At 36.0% G+C, this 21,948-nt stretch overlaps 1 protein-coding gene, 1 long non-coding RNA gene and 1 pseudogene across 3 annotated transcripts; 1 reads left to right on the top strand and 2 right to left on the bottom strand.

Moving 5' to 3' along the window:
* Positions 1-343: 343 nt before the first annotated feature.
* LOC104591708 (Peptidase family M48 family protein) lies at positions 344-8,813 on the bottom strand. Its single transcript, XM_010250689.3, has 9 exons — positions 8,424-8,813; positions 8,145-8,202; positions 4,848-4,915; positions 2,582-2,761; positions 2,212-2,308; positions 1,837-1,946; positions 1,595-1,728; positions 1,325-1,510; positions 344-676 (listed from the first exon to the last, which is right to left on the bottom strand). Exons 1-8 carry the CDS (start codon positions 8,637-8,639, stop codon positions 1,375-1,377), a joined length of 999 nt encoding a protein of 332 aa, XP_010248991.1. The 5' UTR covers positions 8,640-8,813; the 3' UTR covers positions 344-676; positions 1,325-1,374.
* A 6,451-nt stretch (positions 8,814-15,264) lies between these two features.
* LOC104591711 (65-kDa microtubule-associated protein 8-like) lies at positions 15,265-21,536 on the top strand (annotated as a pseudogene). The gene is made up of 12 exons (XR_016085537.1): positions 15,265-15,447; positions 15,567-15,673; positions 15,800-16,003; positions 16,654-16,911; positions 17,000-17,216; positions 18,431-18,586; positions 18,662-18,821; positions 18,928-19,079; positions 19,173-19,260; positions 19,693-19,766; positions 20,837-20,911; positions 21,098-21,536. The product of XR_016085537.1 is annotated as a 65-kDa microtubule-associated protein 8-like (transcript).
* Positions 16,965-21,845, bottom strand: LOC148791981 (uncharacterized). The gene is made up of 3 exons (XR_016085539.1): positions 21,708-21,845; positions 17,228-17,261; positions 16,965-17,103 (listed from the first exon to the last, which is right to left on the bottom strand). It is a non-coding gene; the product is annotated as an uncharacterized LOC148791981 (long non-coding RNA).
* Between the last annotated feature and the right edge of the window lie 103 nt (positions 21,846-21,948).

Genomic DNA, 21,948 nt, shown 5'->3' with positions numbered 1-21,948 from the left:
CCACTGGCCACCCATTTTCTTCTGCTTCTGAGGTTTTCTTTTCTCTCAGTGGTGGGCCTGGTGCTGGCTGCTGCGTATCTTCCATGAGTGAAAGTTCTTAAGCTGAGAAGCACGGAACTGCAAAATAAAAAGGAATTCCCCCTGGCTGGCCACTGAGAATCATGAAATATGAAATATCTCCTTTAGCCAACTTATCATCCATGGACTCATGATATTAAGGATAGCACAAAAACATGCAGCAATGCAATTACCCTTAGCCAAGCCAAGTTTCTATTGTCGCAACCTGGTTTTTAGCCATTAAATCGTTCAAAGGAACTAAATGTCTCACAAGGCTCACATGTTATTTAGCACTACCAAATAATTTGCATTGCAGCAATCTTCCTTCCCAGCGAGCAAGGGATATTTCATGAGTACCCCGTACAAATGTTGTATATTTAAGAAACAGTATCATACATTCAGAGATAATATAAACCATACAATCATCTAGTTGCAAGTATACAACAACTTTTCAGAACCAATATCCTTCTGCTCTTTTAAGTATACCAGTAGACCTGGATGAATCACACCAAGGTTTTGTTTCCATACTGTACTTGTATGGTCCTGCTATAAGCATAAGAATTATACGTGTCATATTCTGCACTGGTTCTCTGCATTCCCCTTTTCTGTGCTCCAATGCCTAGGAAGAAACAACATATAAAGTGTTTGATTAAGCAAGAAGGAAACAGCTGCATGACAAATGACCAGAGAAAAAAATGAAGCACCAACCACAAGGACCGCCTACAACTGATTTGCCAATACATAAAACAAACATGGACCATCATTACCCACAAGGACAGCACACATGCAATGGGTTGAACACGCCACTTTCATTAATAGGAGGTTCTAAACCAGAATTTGACAGATTAAATGACCTTCAACACCAACCCATTGCATCATCTTGGACGGCAATAAAGAAACCATAGAATTTGTCAGACTAGATGACTTTCATCATCATTGTATTGTGTTATATTGAATGCATAAAAAGGAATTCCATCATTCTATTGCATGATCTTGGATAACCATAAAACAATTAGAAAAGCATGACAACAGAATAAGAATTCGCAACTATATATTTTTTTTCTTCTTTCTTTCTTATTTTCGTTCCATTTTTTATTTTTTTGGGGAGAACTTCAACACTCTATGACAGTTGGATTAGGGTTAGATGGGACAATTTATAGTAAGTAAAGGACCTTCATTTCCCCATCAAAATATGGAGAAATTTTCACTTCTTAAAAGCACAAGATTCTCAAAATCAGTGCCAAACAGAAGCATTGAAGAAACACACCTTCATAAATCATCTGGATCTCTTCAAGCTGCAACCTCTCTTTGCCTAGTCTAAACTTTCTGAACAGAACTGAGCTCTGTTGCCTGTCTAAGAAGGGTTAAGTACTCTTGACTCCTTGACCATTTGTCAATCTCACGGGCACGTAGAACAGGCAAAGGATGGGAGAGCTGCCTTGTCTGAGCATTTCTGAAATGAGATGAGCATGTTAGTTTCAAAACCTCATTGTTCACTATCTCAAACTTCGCATGATATTTTGATTGTGTGAGTTACCTTATATACCATCCAACTGGGCTTGAAGAAGCCTTGTCATAAGATCGAGCTTGCTCCAAGAATGCATCCACATTAAGTTGATTAGAGAGGGAGGGACAGCCCCCAGCTAGTTTCATGAGAACAGAAATGACCACCTCTTGGTAGAATCACAACGCAAAAATCAGATTACCAACAGAGAAGCTACAGAATATAAATGATAAATTTTGTAATCTAAATATGTAATTTGTATAGAATATATATACCTTGGAATCCTGGGCTACAAGAAGGGCTGCTCGATCACATGTTAGTTCTGCTGCTCGGAGCCAGCGAAAGAGCTGTTCTTCCAATCTCTGAGCAATCAATCCACCAAACCCTGCCAATGGCATGGGTGTATCGACATGTGCACACATTAATTCAAGATGAAAATCCAAGCATTTTAGATATATTTTCAATGGAAAATATGTATTCTGCACTAAATAAGATTGGTCATAATTCATAACCGGGAAAGATTGGTCAGTGTCCTAGACCCCCTCAAGTGTTCACCATTTTTTTAGATACAAGTGACATTTAGAACATTTTATATGTAAGATGAATAAGTTTCCTACATCACCACTCTTTGAAATGAACAGAAAACCTACCAGGTACAGTGTATGCACCAAGCATAAGAATGTTCGCAAATGTAAGCCATACACCATGATCACATTTAAGATGACCCAGCTCGTGTGCCAAAACAGCCTATTCAGTAATTTTGATAAATAAATTAGGGGTCATGCTCTCAGGGGGGAAAAACATAGAAGTTAGAAAGCTGCATTCATTTATTCCCTAGGGTTAATCATGCAAGATTTTTCAGAAGATTGTGTGTCAACTTTAAACAAAGATTCAAAATATTTAGAAAGCTAGACAGCAGTAATCATATAAAGAAAGAAATGAATAGAAGACTAAGGAAGGAAAAAAAAAAAAACAATGATAAACCCAAAAAAGAATGTCTGCATTAAAAGGAAGGCAGACCTGCAGCTCCCTTCTGGTCAGAAGCTCCACAAGGCTTGTATGCACAACAACAAATGGTTTTCTACCACTGATGGCTAGAGTGTATGCATTGGGTACAGGATTTTGGCGAATGTACAAATCAGGAGCTTCAATGTTTAGTATTTTTGCCGCCTCAACCATCAATTCATGAATTTCAGAAAGCTGAAAAGTTGAAAGAAAATTCAAAATCAGTAGCAGATGAAGGAACATGGGAATCTTGTTGCTGATCTCAAGAAAGGAAACACGGGCAGAATTACTGAGGTATTTATAAGAGATCAAACTTATGCACACAATGAGTAAAGTCCCCTAATTTTGTTATGATTATTATTTATAATTAAAAAAATGACTAGTACATGCTACATATGCATACTTGGACATCAGAAATGTTTAAAACAAGAAAGATGGATTTTGTTATCCACAGCCCAAGTCACAAGATAGTTTTTCACAATCTACACCCTGTTGCAAACCCACATGGACAAGATTGAATTGTCCAGTTAACTCAAACAAGCATGTCTACCTTCATGCTTATATTACATGACAAATATCCCAGTCTTCCCAAACTACTCTGGTCCACTTTCTTCTTAATCCTCCTTTGTCCGTCTGGAATATTCACCTTGCATCGAATCACAAGATCATATAGATTCAACAGAATTAAAAATACCCAATACTGAACCTTAGTTGAAAAGTGGATCACAAGACCAAGGTTTTAAAAGGCTAAAGGTGTAGTTGAGGCATAATGGCCCAAAAAGGCGAGGCCTAAGCCTCAAAGCTTAAGAATAAAATTAATTAAAGTTTATAAATTGATAAAAATAACATATAATATACCAAGTTAGAATGATAGAAGATATAAATATCCATAAAATAAAATTTTATAAGCAATAAGTTCCATTGGTTAAGAATTAAATAAAATAACAATGAATCAACTAACAATTATAAACGCTTTACATTTCATGTCTCAAAATGCAAAGTTCTCAAATAATTAAAATTACCAATTTAGAAGAAAGAAAACATATGAAGAATCATCCATATAATTGGATATTAGACTTCTAGTCATTCAATAGTTTAAAAGAAAGAAAATAACTTAGTTAATTTGATTTTTGCAAAAAATAAAATAAAATAAATCCATTAGGAGAAGAAATGAGAAAAATAACTAACATGGGATGTTAGATCTAGAATGATAAGAAAAATCATTTGATATATCCAAGGGAAACTAAGAACTTGATTGGCCCTTTTTGCATTGAACTCTCCTAAAACACTATGAGAAACTAATAGAACTTGATTTCCCTATTAGCTTTTCATTTTTACTCTTTTTATTTATTTTTCTCATAATTACTGAAGTGCTTCTTCCATATATTTTGAACTATAAAAATGCAAAAAATATATTTTGTATTAAATCTCTAAATAATCATTGATACTTGAGGCTTATGCCTCATTCTGACAAAGGCTTAAGCCTCACATCAAAGGTGTGAGGCTTAAGGCTTGAGGAAAAATCTGTGTGCCTCGCCTATAGGCTTAAGCCTTTTAAAACAATGCACAAGACCTGACTGCTGAGAATTGGAAAAGAAACACACAAAGGGAGATTCCAATGGGAGCACCCACATTGAAAGATGAGAGTAGCCTGTTTACCATCTTTATGTATGCTAAGCTCCATAATTAACTTCAAAAAGAATAAAGCAAGATAAAACTTACATGATATTTTTCAAGAATATTAAGATTGAACTTAACAAACCATTTAGCTCATCTAAGTTTTTTTAATCATTTATCTCAACTAGTTGATTAAGCTAAAAAGAGAATTAGGAAACAAGTGCCAAAGTCGACAAGTAGTAGCAAAGTACTAGGAATTTTGCATACATTAGATATTGGGTTTTAGAACACAAAAATTCACTGCATCAAATATGCTTGATTGACCACTAATCAGATGCCTGCCCCCCTTGTTCTAGGTGTGGTAGCTGAATGTTCAGCTACAAAACCATCCACACCATATTTACAACAGTTGTCAGTAGATCAAATTTTAATATACAAAAAGGAAACTCATAAACTGTTCAAAGTACGCGTTATATGGATTTTTACATTAAGAGGGCATCTTACATGGATTTGTACATTAAGATACCTATCAAAACAATAGGTCTACCTGTGATGTTTGCATAATTCAAAGAGGTGCAAAAGTATAAAATTAAAAAAAAAAAAAAAAAACATTGATATTTATCTTTATCATAAATCTTCTTTTATGCCAGAAGCATTGAATAACCTGATTTTCACCAACAAGAACAGATGTCCCTATATTCTCAAGAAGCATGACCTGCTCCGTAACAGTTCCTGCAATGACAATATATTCACATGGGTTGCTTCAGTAAACCTCAATAGATTCTGAAATCATGCAGGCAGGACGACATTCTCACTCCAAATACAAAAGTATCTCATAATAAAGGCGACTAGTGGTCATTTAGATGAGATTTGGAGCAAATGTCTTTATGATGCAATTTTTATTTTGTGGAGGGTGGTTGGAGATGAATTCTAAAGTCAACTAAGAAGTGCTATTGGACGCATAAAAGTTCTTTTATTTTTCAAATTATTTATGAAGCAAAATGTAGTTGTTTTTCAATGATAGTATCTTTGCACTATTTCTCCCATTGTACTTAGGATAACAAATGCACAAAAGCTTAAACAAATGACCCCTAAATGTTGACATATTTATCTTCAAGAAATGAAAGTTATCACATAGTTAGGTTGAGGCACATTTCAAGTCAAACACCTGTCAACATCTAGCTCCCTAGGGAACTTATTCCATTGTATGAAAGAAATAATGTTTTGTAGTTTCTTAGAGTAGATGTGCACCAATAACATCATTTTAATATACAGCGCTGATTAAGGCTTCTCTATTATTAACACTGAAAGATTTTTATTGATGTAATGAGGAGAAAGAGCCCTTCTTTTTTATTACTTTAATGAACAAGGAATACCCCTGCTGTTAAGATATTCTCACAACTGGAAGCAGTACAAAAGATATAGAAAAGCAAACACTGATAAAAGAAAGAGTGTGAGAATAGCTAACAGTCTATGTATTATCCCTGTAGGTGTTACCCAGGCCCTAGTACTCACCATAGCAGGTCCTATCTACTAGCTCCTTCTCTTGCAAGTCCAACTGCTTAGGTGCTAGCTAATCCGGGGGTCCAACTGAGCGAATGGTTCAAGGAATTGGCTATAGACTCAGCTACTCTAACTAGGAACCTGAAAGCCCAAAGTCCATCCATTGCCACAGACATCCACTTAATTACAACTCAGCAGTCACCTTCAACTACAAGACCACTCTGGCCAGATGAATTAGCCAACTTTAACCCTTGTGTATGAGAGCAAGCATCTGATCTCTAAGGAAAATTCCTTTTCCCACCAAATGCAAAAAACCCATGAGGATGTTGCCTTTGTGATTTCTTAAGATGCTACTGCTGGAAAGACCAGGGTTCCCAATGCACTGTCATCAGAATTGAGTTTGATCACCCACCGTCTGGAGCAGTGCCCACTTGAAAGTTCAGTATACAATAGTCTGCAGAGTCCATAGACTCCATACACAGTTATAGTTTCACAACCACTCAAAATAAAATTCATGAATACACCTTTGAACTCTTCTCTCCCAGAAATCCAGCATGCTGATTAGGGAATATCCCATTTACTATGCTAGACCAAGTGCATGTTACACATACTACAAAAAGGGATAGAAGCAGGGCTGCAAATTATCGGATTTAATCTGATTTGAATTCAAATCTGAATTTATTAAGTCGGATTGAGATATCTGTTTAGCTTTAATCAGATCTGAAAATATAATCTGTTTATTAATCGGAGCAGACTCAGATAATGCTTGATCTGTGTGTGTGTACATACCCTAATGGATCCAAAAAAGGGGATGTAAATGAGAGGATGTACAAAAAGCAGAAGCTCAGAAGGCCAGATATTACAAAGGCATAGCGCTAGTGCTATACAGTCCCTATCAACCCCATTTATAGCTAAGGAATCAGCCAAAGTATTCAGTTCCCTAGGAATCCATATGAAGGAGAAATGGAGGAGAGCTGAGCAATCACAGATTTCATTCAGCACGTGGTCCAGTCTCCAAGGACCAACCTCCAGATTGGAGACCCACCCAATAGCTATCCATGAGTCACTCTCCATTGCTGAATGGCTGAAATGACTGGAGGCAGCCACCCTTAATCCAACCGAGCTCAAACTTCAGATTCAGCAGCATCTGTAGAACCAATCAGTCCATCGTAATCCCATAAAGCAGCCCCTGATGAATTAGTGATGAGACCACCAATCCCAGCCAGACGCTGCAGTTGGAATCTGCTTGACAGTTACCATCAAAATTTAGCAAGAACTCAAAAGTAGGACTAGTGACAGGCCGGGGGTGGTCTAAGGCTGATGAAAGAAGGAAATAATTGAGATTTCTGTCCAAATCCCCCCAAGAAATCCCTCTAAATGGTTGAGATTTATGTCTAATGACATATACTTTAGTATTAAAGTTCTTTATAATTTATGATTTGGATAAACTATTTTTTATTCATGGTATATATTTCTATTTATATATAATTTTATAAATGTATACTAATTTTGTAAAAAAATTATTGACATTTTAATCGAACCAGATATCCACATATGCAAACGAATCAAATCAAATCTATGTTTTAGATATTTGTCGAATATCAAATCAAATTTAGATCTCTTGGATTCTTTTCAGATCATATTCGGATATACCCCTATCCGAGTTTAATCTGATCCGTTTGCAGCCCTAGATGGAAGCCATCATCCTCTTAACTCCAATGTATGACTGATGGAGCATTCCACCTAAGAGCATACTATTTAACAAAGATACAATACTTTCGCATATTAAGTATCTTATGCATTGTAATGTCCTTGACTCCAAAAGATTTTGTAGGTTGAAAGGTGGGATCTGGAAATTATATATGAATAAAAAAGCAAGTCATGTTATCGAGTAAACTATTCAACAAAGTCTTGGTATTTGTAAGTTAAGGAATACTCCATATGCAAACATGTTTATCATGTTAGGAATTTATCTAAGAAGTTGCTACCCTATTCATAAAATAGTCCTCAAAATCACGTGAAAAGAGACTGGTAAGGCAAGTCCATAGTTCATATTAAACACATGACCAGGGACACCTCTGCAACAAGGCACAGAATGTGGTCACAAGTTGTTCACCCTAACTGTATGTTCAAGTATCTTGTTAATACGTGTGTAATGAATCTTTTACAGCACGTTGAATGTAAAAGTATGTCTCTAATTTGGAATAGAGGTGCAGGTGAACCCTTTCTTAATACTGTAACGTGAAATGCAATTATTGAGGTTCTTTTAACAAATATGGCATAGTGTCAATTGAATGACAAATTCATACGCAAGCATTCCAGCATTTAACATTACTTGCACTAACTAGTATTTATTAATCTTTTTATAAACATGAAAACTGAACAAAACTATATACCAAGAAGAAAAACATACTTGGTGATGAGCTGCAGAGATTATAGGCATCTTAATTGTTATTACCTAAAAGAACTTTGCCAAGTTCATTAAGACCTGGAATTGCCCGCAAAAGCAATGTGTTCTGGAAAAAAAAAATCAGAAACATAAATCAGAAATTGCGGAAACTGCGGATACAGTAGACATACGATAACACGATCATAAACAAATAAGTCTCAGGAAAATTATAGCCAGATGAGAACGGTAGTGGTAAATAAACACCAAAAACATCCAGAGAAACCAAAATTAATGAAACAAAATTTTCGATGTTATTTTTAATGGAATGCAAATTCGGGTATCAATCACCTGCTTATCGAGAGGATGGCGAAAATCGTCGGCATCGAGGTCACGGAAGACAACAGAAGCAGCCTTGCACATAGAAAGTCTGACTCTTGATTTCTTTATCGACCGGAATCGCAGAGAAAATGACCCGAACCGCGACCGATCCGTGGAATTCGAATCGAGAAACAGATATGCCGGTCTCTGAGATGAGCAGAACGAAGAAAGAGAGATAGAGGCCATTGAACAGGGGAGAGGAGTTGCAGATAGGCGTACTTCACACTTCACAGCCCTCCCTCGTCGTTTTGTTCAGGCGAAAGCATTTTGTTGGTCTAATTAAGACCGTAAACTTGACGGTTTTGTTTAAGCAGTTGTTGGCATCCACACAGCCGGAGACCGGAGTTATGGTAAAGCTTTACCGCCATTTCGTTTTCCTTTGACTGATATTCCCCTACGCTTTCTGTTAACTTAAGCGGAGTGTGTAATACGCACCTGCGGATTTTTACCCTTTTCGGATCGCCGTTGACTCGGACGGTCTGACCGTTGAACCGTTTGACTCGGGCAACGGTTTGTAATCCAATATGTTTTATTTAAATTTTTAAAAATAAAATAACAAAAAAGAATAGAAAAACAGAGAGAAGCAAAATCGATATTAGATCTGAGATCGAGAGAAAGATGATAGATGAGAGAAATCTAGAGATCATGTCATAGACCCTCCTCCTCCTCCTCTTTTCCCTTCTCTCAGCCGACAGACGTCAGACGTCATAGACCCTCCTTTCACTGTTGTTTTCATGCCCCTTTCTCGTAACATTTATATTCCACCGTACTCTAATATTCCAATCCAATGTGTATGATGAGATATATAATTAAAATGTTTGAATCACTTGACAAGGTGAAAATCGGTGGTCAAAGCGGTTTCCTTCCCATCAGTTTTCAAAATCTTGTTTTACACCACCCACGAATTCTGATGAGTATTGTTGATTGGTTATTTCGGCATTAAATACAAATATGTACAGGACGAATACAAGGTTTAGAAATTATTATTATACATAAATAGATAGATAAAGGAATAGGTTAATTTTATAAATATATCATACATATTTATAATTGCACTCTTTCCAAATTGAGAATTTCTTTTCAAATTTAACATTATGAAATTTTATTTTTGATCGTGAATGATACTATTTGATTTTCTAATCAAAACCTAAAATAAGGTTTTATTTTTATAATTAATGGTTATGTGGAAGGTTTTATTTTTCCTTTTAGAAGTTTAAGACAAAGTATAACTTTTTATATTGGGTATGGAAGTTCTTTCTCACTTGTTGGTTAAGGAAGATGAGTTAGGCAGGATCCATGGGCTTAAAATAGCTAGGGCAACTCTTTCAATTTCTCATCTTTTGTTTGTTGATGATGTGTTTCTATTTGTTAAAGCATTTAGAGATAAAATTCATAATCTGTTGCAAATTTGAAATAATCCAGGACTTTTCTCGTTAAGTTATTGATTATCAGAAATCAGGAACTTATTTTAGTAATAATCTGCACCATAAATATAGGAAATTATTAACTAGACAATTAAAGATGAATAACTTGGAGTTTCATTCTAAATATCTTGGTGTTACTCTTTTGTGGAATAAAAGTTTGAGCACTTTTTTTAATTTATATTTTTGATAAGTTTCAGTCCAAATTAAATGGGTGAAAGGCATCTAATTTATCCCAAGCCGGTAAATTGTTCCTTCTGAAGTCTACTTTGCAATCTATTCCCAATCATGCTATGGTAGTGGTTTCTTTTCCTAATAGTTTTATTGAAAATTTTGATAAAATTCAGAGGAAGTTCTAGTGGTATTTTGGGAGGAAATCTAATGGTTTTAAGTGGACTAATTGGTATCAGATCTGCTCTCTCGAATCTTATGGTAGTTTGGGAATTAGGAAAGTGGTGAAATTAATGAAGCTTTTCGGTTAAAATTGGCTTGGGTTTTTCTCAATCATGATCATAAATTGTGGGTAAGGTTATTAAGAAATAAGTATGTTCATCCTCATTGTATTTTTTCAAATCCTCTAACAGTTCAAGGATCTGGATAAATATTTATAAATCTATTCCTGTTTTGAAGCCCGATCGAAATTTTAAAGTGAATATGAATTTTTCTGTCTGGAATGTTCTTGGATTATAGTTGTTAATCAATCCTCTGCTCCTCTGGGGCCAAACAATAGACAAGTGAGTAATATTTTGTTCAGTGATTTAATGGCTCTGGAGGAAATTGGAATGATCGTGTGATTAGAGATGGCAATTTTTAACATCCACCCAATCCACCCAGTACCCAATCCGTCCATTTACTTGGCGGGTTGTGTGATCAACCCATCACCCAACCTATCCATTTAAATGGGTTGGGTTGTGGATAACCATTGGGTTAACTATTATAGATATAAGTATTAATTCTTTAGCCTTTTTTTTATTTTCTTCATTTAAATTAAATAATTTATAATTAATGTATTAATTTTATATTAATAATTGACTAAATTTAGTTTTGTCTTGAATCAATACACTTCACCCAACATAAATCAAAATCAATTTGACCCGAGCCCAGACCAATTCAACTCGATCTGGCCCGATCTAATATATACTGATATTGGTCGACCCGAATCCGCAATAGACCCTAGGCGGGATGGTTCAGTGCCGCTTGCTTTGTCCAATTTGGGCCATCCGATCCAACTAATATTCACACACATCGACCCAACCCGGTACAAGTCGATCCAGGGTCGACCCGAACCCAAAACGGCTTTGGACAGGATGATTCGGCCTCTGCATGCTTTGCCCGATCTAGACCGTCCAGCCGACCAATATCCACACAAACCGACCCGATTTAGCTACATTAACCCACTTCGGGTTAACTAGTCCGGTCCCAACCTCATGCACAAACCTGATATGGTCCAATCCAAGTCAATCCACCATTGACTGAACGGGTCCAGTCCGGTCCGACCGGATTGATCCAAATTAAAACAATTCAACCACCCTTGAACCTAAGTGGTTTAATTTGGTCTGACCGGTTTGAACCTAAGTGGTTCATTCAAACCCGGATTCCAAACATAATCAAATGGCTTTGCCGCTTGTGTAAAAATAACATGCATGTAATGTGATTTGAACCTTCACCACTTATGTAAATAATAACTACAATAACCACCAAGCTACAACCAACTTATTTGTTAAGAGAGAGAGATAGCGTTTATTTTTTAAGTCCATAAATATAAGATTAATGGGTTTGGGCGGATTGGATTGGGTTAAAGTGGATTTAGGTTGAACCCAACCCATTTAATTTTATATAACTGGTTCATTAATGGATTGACGGGTTAGATGGATTGGGTTGAAACTCAACTCAAACCAACCTGCCCAATTGCCACCCCTGTGTGTGATTAACATTTTGAGAGAAAATTGGGTCCCTTTTGTTTTAAATGTGCATATTTTTAGGAATATTCAGTTGGATAATTTTTGTTGGAAACTTGCAAGGAACGAATCCCTTTCTGTTAAGAATGCCTACATTTCAATTTGGAAAAAGAAGGGAATTTCGGCTTCCTTCTCATAGAGAAAAATTAATTAAAAAGGTGTGGTAGCTGAAAGTTCCCACTAGATATAAATTATTTTTATGGTGAGTTATTAGGAATTTTGTTCCTGTTGCCTCTCTTGTTGTGGATCGTGGATTTAAGTGTTCAAATTTGTGTTTTGTGTGATGAGAATGTGCTTCATTTGTTTTCTGAATGCCCAGTGGCAAAAGTTTTGTGGTTTTCCTCTCCGTGGAATTATAGAACTTTTTGGATGAAGATTTGGAAAGAGTTAAAGTTATTGCTTGATTGGCAATCGCGTGTTACTACATCTGGATTTCTAGGAATAATGTATTTTTTTTAGATCTCAATCTTTCTCTTTGGACCGTTTACCACTACCCGGCACAATTGGTGGTTTTTAAAACCTATTTGAGATCTTTTGAGCCTCATCAACGGACTAGGTTTCAGGGATCTTATTTTGGTACGGTACAATCTCTGAACGTGATCGGTTGTTATATATTTTGTGATGGAGGTACTGTTGATGCTAATCTGGGTACTTTTGGTTTTGTTCGTTATAAGTCTGACGGACCATGGGCGATCTGGAAGGATTTTTTGTCTGTGATTATCCTTTGGGACTGCTCTATCTCGGTTAATGCTCTAGATTTAGCTGATTTTGGAAGTTTTTCTTGGTCTTGTATATTATTAATGGACAAAGTTGTTGGTTTGTTTAAGTTTTTTATTTTCTAATATTCAATATGTCAATAGAACTATTAATATGCCTGCCCATATGGTTGCTACTTGCTAGGGAGGCCAAGTACTGTAAATCTGATATATTTTGGGGGGCCATCCGCCCGCGTTTCTGGACTCGTAGTGGCCTAGTGGGGTGTAAATACATTTTTATAATAGTAAATTAGTAATGTTGTTTTAGTAAAAAAAAAAAAACCTATCTTTTCACCAACATTTCCTTTTGCAATTGGAAATTGGAGATCAATGGCATGCAAATTGATGAATGTTGTAATTCATTTTCACTTGTCTATGTCAGTCAATTGCTTTTGTCGAAATAGCATCAATGCCCTCATATAGCACATTCAATGTTCAAAATATCGATACACACGATATGTCATTAGAGGTGTATTGGGCAATATTGATAGTTTTTTTTTTTTTTTTAATTTGGCTCAGAGGGGCCAATTTAAGGTCCATCCACCCCCTGAAAGGGTCAAAACCCCGATACACCCTCTGTAGCCTATAGGGGCATATCGAGAAGTTCCCGATACGATATTTATTGGCCAATATGGCCTGATATGTGTTAATACTTTGAACCTTTAGCATGTCCCATAGCCCATCCCATCCGTGTATTGGGAATATCTCCCCATGACAATTACGAGAAATGTTTCCAATGCACACTGAGATGTGCATGTGAGGTGCCTGTGGGGCATGCTCTCTAGGCACCAATCTTATCTCTTTCCGTCTTTCTTGTCTTCCACAATCTTAGAGCGGTGGATTTGTAAATTGTAGAATGACACTTTTTTGTTTTTCTTTTTTTTTGGGTGAGCATGGGTCATCTCAGTTTGGTTCTAAGGCACCTACTTAGTAAGGATTGGTTCCAAGTATTTTGAAATATGAACTTACTCTGATAAGGTTGGTTTTGACCTTAGTAGTTCCAGGGCTGATTCTACGGTCTACCCATGGGATCTATTACTTTTTACTCACCACCCCTCCCAAACAAAAAATGGAACAAGTTATTTAAAAACTTGATTTTCAATAATTATAATATATAATTGAAATTTTATATCATCTTTAATGATTAAATTAAGTATCTTATTATATAGATTTATCATGATATATTAATAATGATTCAAAATTTAATATTATAATTTAAAATTTGTCAACATTACCTTTTGCATTATTTATTATACACATTCAAATATTGAAATGAAAAAAATGATGAAATCACTTAAATGACTTAATGGCCAAGTGACACCATAGCCTTTAAACCATGAGTGTCTGGGTTTTGAATCTTTAAATGGTTAAATCTTGAGAGTATTTTGGGAATTATTTCAGTATAAGTTTGGTTGCGAGACTGGTTCAACCAAGGGCCAAGACCAATGAAGGTTGTTTTTTGAGTTGGTTTGGGTAAGGTAAATCCCTAAACACTAGAACTAGCCTGGGTAGGGGTCAGTCCCAATAATTTTGGAACCAAGCCTTACTCTGTAATTAGACCTTTTCATGAGCCGGGCTCAGGCCTAGTTTTTGCCAAAATTTGAATGGGCCTAGCCTGAAGCCCGAGCCTATCATAGTGTAAAGTCAAGCTTGAAGCCCAACCCGTGAACAGGTCTACTTATAATAGATTGGGTAGGGTTGATTTCGAAGCTAACTTGAGGGTAGTTCTATTCAGTTCCAAGTAAAACCTACCTATTTGTTCACCCCTAACCAGGGGTAGGGTGCAACCGAGCCAAATTGAGCCAAATTTAGCATGTCTTTGGGTTTGACCAAAACATTTGAATTCGATTTTGAGCTCGATATGAACTCTATTTTCCTGTTCAAATTTGGTTCAATTATAAATTCCATAAATTATAGATATTTTTTTCCGAGATGCATTGAACTCAAATCGAACTTCATTGAATTTGAACTTGAATTGTTAGATTTTTTTTTTTAAGTTTATTTAAAGCTTGAATCAATTACATCATCGCCAAAACCAACCCCAAAACCTTTATGAAGATAAGATTTAATCCCAATTCCCAAGTCTATACTACAAACAACTACAGACCTTACCAACTCAGCCAATTGGCATCCCAAGGTCCAGGTTATGAAAACCCAGACTCTAGAACATCCGACAGCATGGAAAGCCACCAGAGAGCATGCAGCGCTTACTAGGTTGAGAATAAGTTTTAGCACTTCCACTGTCCAAATTACCCATGCATGGTTTGCACTTTATTCTTTTTGGTCCTGAGCACTCTTAAGCATATTTTTCAACGCTTTAAACTTTTTTTTTCTTTCTTTTGCTTTCTTTTGTCATTGCAACTCAGATCCAACCTAAAATTCACATATAAAGAGAGGTGACACGTGAAAATAGATTGCTTATAGCACTTGGTGTTGGTGGTCAGATTAGCTTGGTACCAGTTCTTTATGACAGAGACAGGGCTATCAATGAATTGGGTGGACCGTGTAGACCTCTGCTAGAACCAGTTGTTGCATTTCAATTGTAATTCGTGATCCGGGATGGTTCGACCATGGAATTTGGACTGGGTTTGTTTGCATCTTTTCCAGTGCTTAGGAGTTAGGAATCACGTCCCTGTTAAGCAGGAGCATTTATGACAATGGAACTATGCAAAATAAGTAAAATTTATGAAAATGAAACCATGGTTTTTTTTTAGAGGGAAACCGGGACCCGGGAGATGAATTGAAGGGTCGATCCTTGAAACGGAAGCTTCAACCCTTCAACATCACCCATCTTTTGTCAGTCTGTCTTTGAAGGGAAAATTCATGCATATACAAATACCAAATCCTCCCACCATTCAAGGCATTTCTCCTCTGTCTGCTTAATCACTCCTTTTTTTTTGGTTTCTTATCAAGTTTGATGTCATTCTGATTTCTGACACAGGATTCAATAGCTGAGGTTGCTTATTGTTGTTGTTATAGAAAATTGTGTCCAAGTTTCAACAATGGGATCACTTAACATGCCAGTAAAAATGAGAAGCTCTACATTGGTAGAGACCTCTTGCGGATATCTGCTTCAGGAACTGCAGGTAGATTCACTTGGTTATGTCAGTTAATCTGCTTTTTCAATGATCCATATATACACAGGTAGATATGTGCGTACTTAATATGTTGCTGTTGTTTCTGCTTTCTCATATGTGCATATCTTGGAGCAGTTAATTTGGGATGAAGTTGGGCAAGATGAGTTTGAAAGGGAGAAGGTTCTCCTAGAACTGGAACAGGAGTGTTTGGAAATTTACAGGAGAAAAGTTGATAGTGCAAACATACACAGAGCTCACCTGCATCAAGAATTGGCAGATTTAGTGGCTGAATTCACCCATCTGCTCGTGTCTCTTGGGGAACGATCGTTCCTTGGACGGGTATCGAATTCATTACTCTCATATACGCCAACAGAACACAAATGTGCTTATGTTTGTTACTTGACATTGATTTTCCTTTCTTTCACTTTCTTTTTCTTGTATGACAGAACTGAACTGTACCTATAAATGAATATAAATGTACCAATGCAAGAATACGTGCATGTCAATTAACCAAAATATGAAAGAAACCTTCCTAAGTAAAGGATATGATAATTCATGTCTGGATAGGATGACAGGGGGAGTTATGTATCCGCCTATTACACTTTGACAATTCCTAGGGCACTTCAAAACATGAAATCCCCATACACGCATGATGCATCCAAGGAATTTTTTCTTTTACCATGAACTAGATCATCGAATATTATTAATTCCTAAAAAATTTTAGAGGAGCACAGCCTCTTGTGACCTTCCGGAGAAAGGTAGGGAGTGAAGTATAGTTGAAGGACTGAAAACCCAGAACCACTAATTCTACAGCTAATGCAAATATGGACCCAAAGGCCAAAGCAGAGATTGCCTATACACTCCCTCATTAGCTAGACTATCTGTGTAGGCATTTGCTGATCTTGGTTGTTGGTATACTATCGAACAAGCAGTTCAACCTGCATACATGGAAACATGGATTCTAATTTTTAAATAATTTTGTACAACAGCCAGAAAGATTGGCAGGAACACTGAAAGAGCAACTGGACTCGACCATCCCAGCCCTGCAAGAGATGCAGCTGAGGAAGGAAGAAAGGGTGAAACAGTTCCAAGATATCCAGATGCAAATCCAGAAAATATCTGCAAAAATTGAAGGGAATTCAGAGCTTGAAATTTCACTGTCAGATATCATTGTGAACGAGAATGATCTTTCTCTGAAGAAACTTGAGGAGTACCAGGTGGAGCTACAAAGGCTCCATGAAGAGAAGGTACAGAAAAACAATTCTTATCAGTTGCAATGTAACTATAGGCTAGGAACTATTGACTACATGTATGTCCTTGTTTCTTGACTTTCAGAGTTATAGACTACTCAAAGTAGAAACCTATATAAGTGCCCTCCGCAACCTTTCTGCAACATTGGTCATGGATTCCTCTGAGATCATCACAAAGGTTCATCCAAGCTTTGGATGAAACATGTGGACAGCAACCAAAAGACATAAGTGATACCATTTTGGCCAGGCTCAAGACTACTGTCAAATCTCTTGAAGAAGAAAAACACAAGAGGCTTGAGAAGGTAACTCTTACCAGTGCTTTCCCTTTGTTCAAACTGACCTGGAACCTGTGATACAGGAGAAATTAACTGGAAACATAAGCATGAAATTAACAACCGTACATCTGCGATGCATCAAAATTAACTAATTACAAATAAATACCTAATGAAGGTATATTCCTTTTTTAAAGTGATGGTGAAAAAATGATAATTGTTAAGGAACTTTGCTAGCCAATGTTGAGCTTGTCTTACACTGCTGGTACATATCCTGATAATGGAGGAGGGTTGTGTTAGGTGGGAAACTGGCATTAGAACTTTTTGCCTATACTCTTACGAGCATGGATCCTAAATGGATATGGATTCATGTAGACAACCCCATATAATTGGAACAAGGCTTGATTGAGTTAAGGAATTCCAATGTAGTGTGACAAATATGAGTGATGAAATTTGGGGATTTGGAAACCTGAAGCAATAGAATTTACAAATAGAAAAATGGAGTTTCAGTTGAGAAGAGCTATATAGGATTTTTGAACAGGTTAACTTGGGGTTTTATAAACCAGAATAAATATAGGACACAGGGATCTTGGGTTGACATACTGTAAATAAAGTAAAAGAATATGAAAGACTAAAAGAAGTTATCAGCTATTAGGAGTTTAGGGTATATAATTTTATACTTGGGCAAGATTTAGAGGTGAGTTTAAGGATTAGAAATGGGATCCATTAAGATATAAAACTAACAATATACGGAATCAAGAATCAAGTACCTGAAGTAAAGGTATCAAATTTGAACTCAATAAGAGGAAAAAAAAAGCAAGAATGAGGATATAGAATTTGAACTCAAGATGATGTCCTTCAGAGTATGACAAGCCATGGCCATTCATTGAACTAAATTGCCTAGACCATAATCGCACAATATGCACATTTCCCATCAACTAAGAAAAGTAAACAATAAAAAAAAAACTCGATTATCATTTAATTCATAAAATTTCTATCTATGCCGAAGCCGAATGATATGGCCAAATAAAACTTTATAGCATAGCACTAACTGTAAAAGTTGAAAAATAAGGGTTTTGGCTGTGAACTTTTGCAATTCTCTTAAAAATGACAATAAAATACTACATAAAGATAGAAATAAATATCATGCCTTATAAATTTTCCAAAAACTCAATTTTTTTTTTATGGGAGCTCCAGATAAATAAAAAATATCTGTTTTATCAATTAACTTGCAAATTTTGCAGCTTCACAAACTTGGGAAAGGATTGACAAACTTGTGGAATCTCATGGACATTCCCTATGAAGATCGTAGGCTATTTTTCCACGTGATCAATTTTATAGCATTCTCAGCAGATGAAATTTGTGGTCCAGGAAGCCTCGCCCTAGATATAATTCAGCAGGTCAATAAAATTATTAGCAGTTACCAAGACATAGATGATTATAACAAAGTCTCATCTGGTATTCCAATTTTCTAGGCTGAGGCTGAAGTTGAAAGATTGGATCAGTTAAAAGTAAGCAAGACGAAAGAGCTTTTCCTCAAGAAACAGATTGAACTTGAGGAGATATGCAAGAGATCACACATGCAGGTATTTGCACAGTCAGAGATAGATGACATAATAAACCTCGTAAATTCTGGTGAGATCAAGTGTTTATTTTATATTTTGTATTAATTATTGACTTATGTGGTATGCTTTTGCATTTTAAACTATCTCACTCACTAACACATACATATGTATTAAAGGGGAGATTGAACATGGTGATCTCCTCATGAGCATGGAAGAACAGATATCAAAGGCAAAAGAAGAGGCTTCTAGCAGGAAGGCCATAACGGAAAAGGTGGAAAAATTGATATTATCATGTAATGAGGAGCATTGGTTGGAAGAGTACAACAGGGTTAGTTTCTTTTGATCCACTAAGCTACAGAACTAGTCTGCAAGAGATTTGTCTGGCTCCTGTACAATTCATCTATCACATGCATGTTTTCAGGATGACAATCGATACTCAGTGAGCAGAGGTGCTCACAAGAAGCTGAAACGTGCAGAACGTGCCAGAATAACAATCAGCAAAATCCCTGGTGAGTATAATGAGTGAAATAATGCTCAGAGAATTCTAAGTCGATAGAAATTTGTCCATAGGAATTGGCTAATTTGACTTGAACATATCAAAACTCCTCAATTTGAATTAAACAAATTATTGGTCTAGCCATTAATCCTATTAATTGCTTTATTTATTTGCAAGAAAGGGATTAAAAAAAAAAAGAAATGGGAAGGAAAAGTAAACCAATAATAACCTCATCAATCAGAAAATTGCATGGAAGAATTGATAAAGAAATCACCCAATATTATTTTACATAGTGGAAACATGTAAATGATTTAATGCTTGTACATCTATATCAATTAAAAGTCTATTCTGGACTTTTCTGTTATGGGGATATTATAATGAATCAACTGACGATGATGATGACTATGACAAATCATATGTTTTAACATAGATGTTACAAGTGCAGCTTTGGTGGATACGTTGATAACAAAAACCAAGATATGGGAAGAAGAAAGGAAGAAAATCTTCTTATATGATTCGGTGAGACATTGTACCTTCTTTTAGTAAAACCATTTTCTTCCTCACTAACATTAATGGCGTGGCATAGAAACTTTGTAGTGTGATGCTGCAATTAATTTCCAATTCATCCTTGATTCTTTATCATTATGTTGAAAAAGATGCACTCTTTTATTGTTAAATGATCAGCAAATATGAGAACTAATGCACACAAATCTTGGAAAGCTTACTTGAGCTGAAATTGTCACATCAGAATGACTTGGAAATAAGCCATTGAAATTGTTCCTATTAATTCAAGAAACTATCAATATTTTGCTTCAATTTTAAAAAGGTGAAAACCCAGACGTTAAAGCAATCATTCAAACTAGAGATTGACATTTTTATGTCCATTATTTGGTATAGTTTTTAAAGAGTTAATGTAGAATAGTAGAAGATGCTATCAGTGGTACACAAACTCCATAATAAGATGGAATTTAATGTAAATCAATGTAAAGCTACTCTAAACCATGATACCCACACATGGACGCTAACATGGACAGACATAGGAAATGGGGATATGACTCCATTTCCTAAAATTCTGGACATGTATACGGTATACGTATTCCATATAATTGATTATGTCATGCTTCTGTATCTATTTTTTGAAGCTAAATTTTTATTTTCCAAGGCTTATGTCTTGTCAAATCTAATTAGATGTCCAATATATACACAATTTTTTTTTATAGTATGATTTAGTAAAACATACAACTCTACATATTTTGAAAGTGTTATAATGCCATATAGTATATCCAAAAGTGTCCATGCAGTATTTGCTATCGTACTGGGTACATGTTCTGTACAACACTGGTATGCTAGGCATGTACAGGTATCTGGGTTCCGTAGGTTCTTATATCACTAGAATGGCCTAAATCTGAAACATCATAAGATTATAATATTTATTCATTTAATGACAGGGCAAATTGAAGCAATCAAGTTTCATGTGTAATTATGGGTCTAAAACTCTGGATTCTAAAACGTGTGAGAGCTTCCAATTTTTATTGCCCTGCAGGACCAAATTCTCTTCTTGATAGGACTGATTATTCCTTTTTGTATAGATACCTCTCTTGGCAATGTTGGAAGAGTACAATTTGGTAAGGCAGGAAAAAGAAGAGGAGAAGCAAAAGCAAAAGGTAAGTATCACTTGGTAATAACAAAGTTAGAATATTATTTTGAAACAGACAGAATAGGTTCAATTTTTCTTCTTTCTTTGTTTCTTTAAAAAAGGAGCAGAAAGACAATGGCATGTTACTCAGAAATCAGAATCACTAACATGCTGCCCTCTTTATTGTCATTGATTTGTAATGATTCTTGTATAGGAAATTAAGAGGTTGCAAAGTCAGGTGACAGTTGAACAAGAGAACTTATTCAGATCACGGCCCAATACAAGCAATCAGCGTCTTCCAAACAGCAGCTCAAGTGGAAGTCTTGGCAGCGATATCCCTTTGAACAGGAGGCCTTCCATGGGGATCCATCAGCTAGGATCAGGTAGAATCATTTCATCAAAGCATGCCCATCACTCCATCATAAAAGAAAGTCAGAATGTACAGGGACAAAAGAAATTCATCCAAAAGAATTGAGTTGCACATCTTAGGGAAGATACAGAATCAGTGGTCTCAGCAACATATTCAAGCCCATTCTCCCTGGTTTTTAAGATGTAACATGAAATGAGGCAAGCCAATTTTTTTTGCCATCCTTTATGTAATGTTAGATGAAAGCCTGTTTCTCTTCAAATACATAAATCTTGTAAAAGAAAAACTCCAGCTTGTTTTTTATGGAAATACATGTCAGATCTTGTAAACGAATAATTCCATGCCCTTCAGGAGCAGAGGTGTTTCAGAAACCACAAAGGAATTTCTTAAGATAAGCAGGTCCTATATTCTCTTAACTATATATCTCTTGCAAAGATTAAAGCTTGCCTTCACTTACAGTCCTCCGTGAAAGATGACTGCTTGGTGGTGATTGGATGGCTCGAGTCTTGAGAGAGTTGCAGGCACATGGGTTCATAGACATCTCGTTAGAAAAGCAAAGGTCATGGCATCTGGGCTGAATTGCTCGTTCAGAAAGATACAACAAATCTCATTGACCACTGTTAATGAAAAATAACCTCAGCTTGTTTGGAGTCAGTTTAAGAAAATGCCCATGTAATGATAATTTGCCCCTGCATCAA

The sequence above is a fragment of the Nelumbo nucifera genome, chromosome 4, assembly GCF_055504915.1.
Source record: "Nelumbo nucifera cultivar China Antique chromosome 4, China Antique-T2T, whole genome shotgun sequence".
Classification (NCBI taxonomy): Eukaryota; Viridiplantae; Streptophyta; class Magnoliopsida; order Proteales; family Nelumbonaceae; genus Nelumbo; species Nelumbo nucifera.
The sequence above is the reverse complement of the archived record's forward strand: the minus strand, read 5'-3'. Positions and strand labels throughout refer to the sequence as shown.

Excerpts from the sequence above, each read along its gene's own strand:
- LOC104591708 (XM_010250689.3), bottom strand. The coding sequence starts at position 8,639 with ATGGCCTCTATCTCTCTTTCTTCGTTCTGCTCATCTCAGAGACCGGCA. Across the intron at positions 4,916-8,144 it reads ACTTGGCAAAGTTCTTTTAG|GAACTGTTACGGAGCAGGTC; the intron begins GTAATAACAATT and ends TTGTCATTGCAG. Across the intron at positions 2,309-2,581 it reads TGACCAGAAGGGAGCTGCAG|GCTGTTTTGGCACACGAGCT; the intron begins GTCTGCCTTCCT and ends ATTACTGAATAG.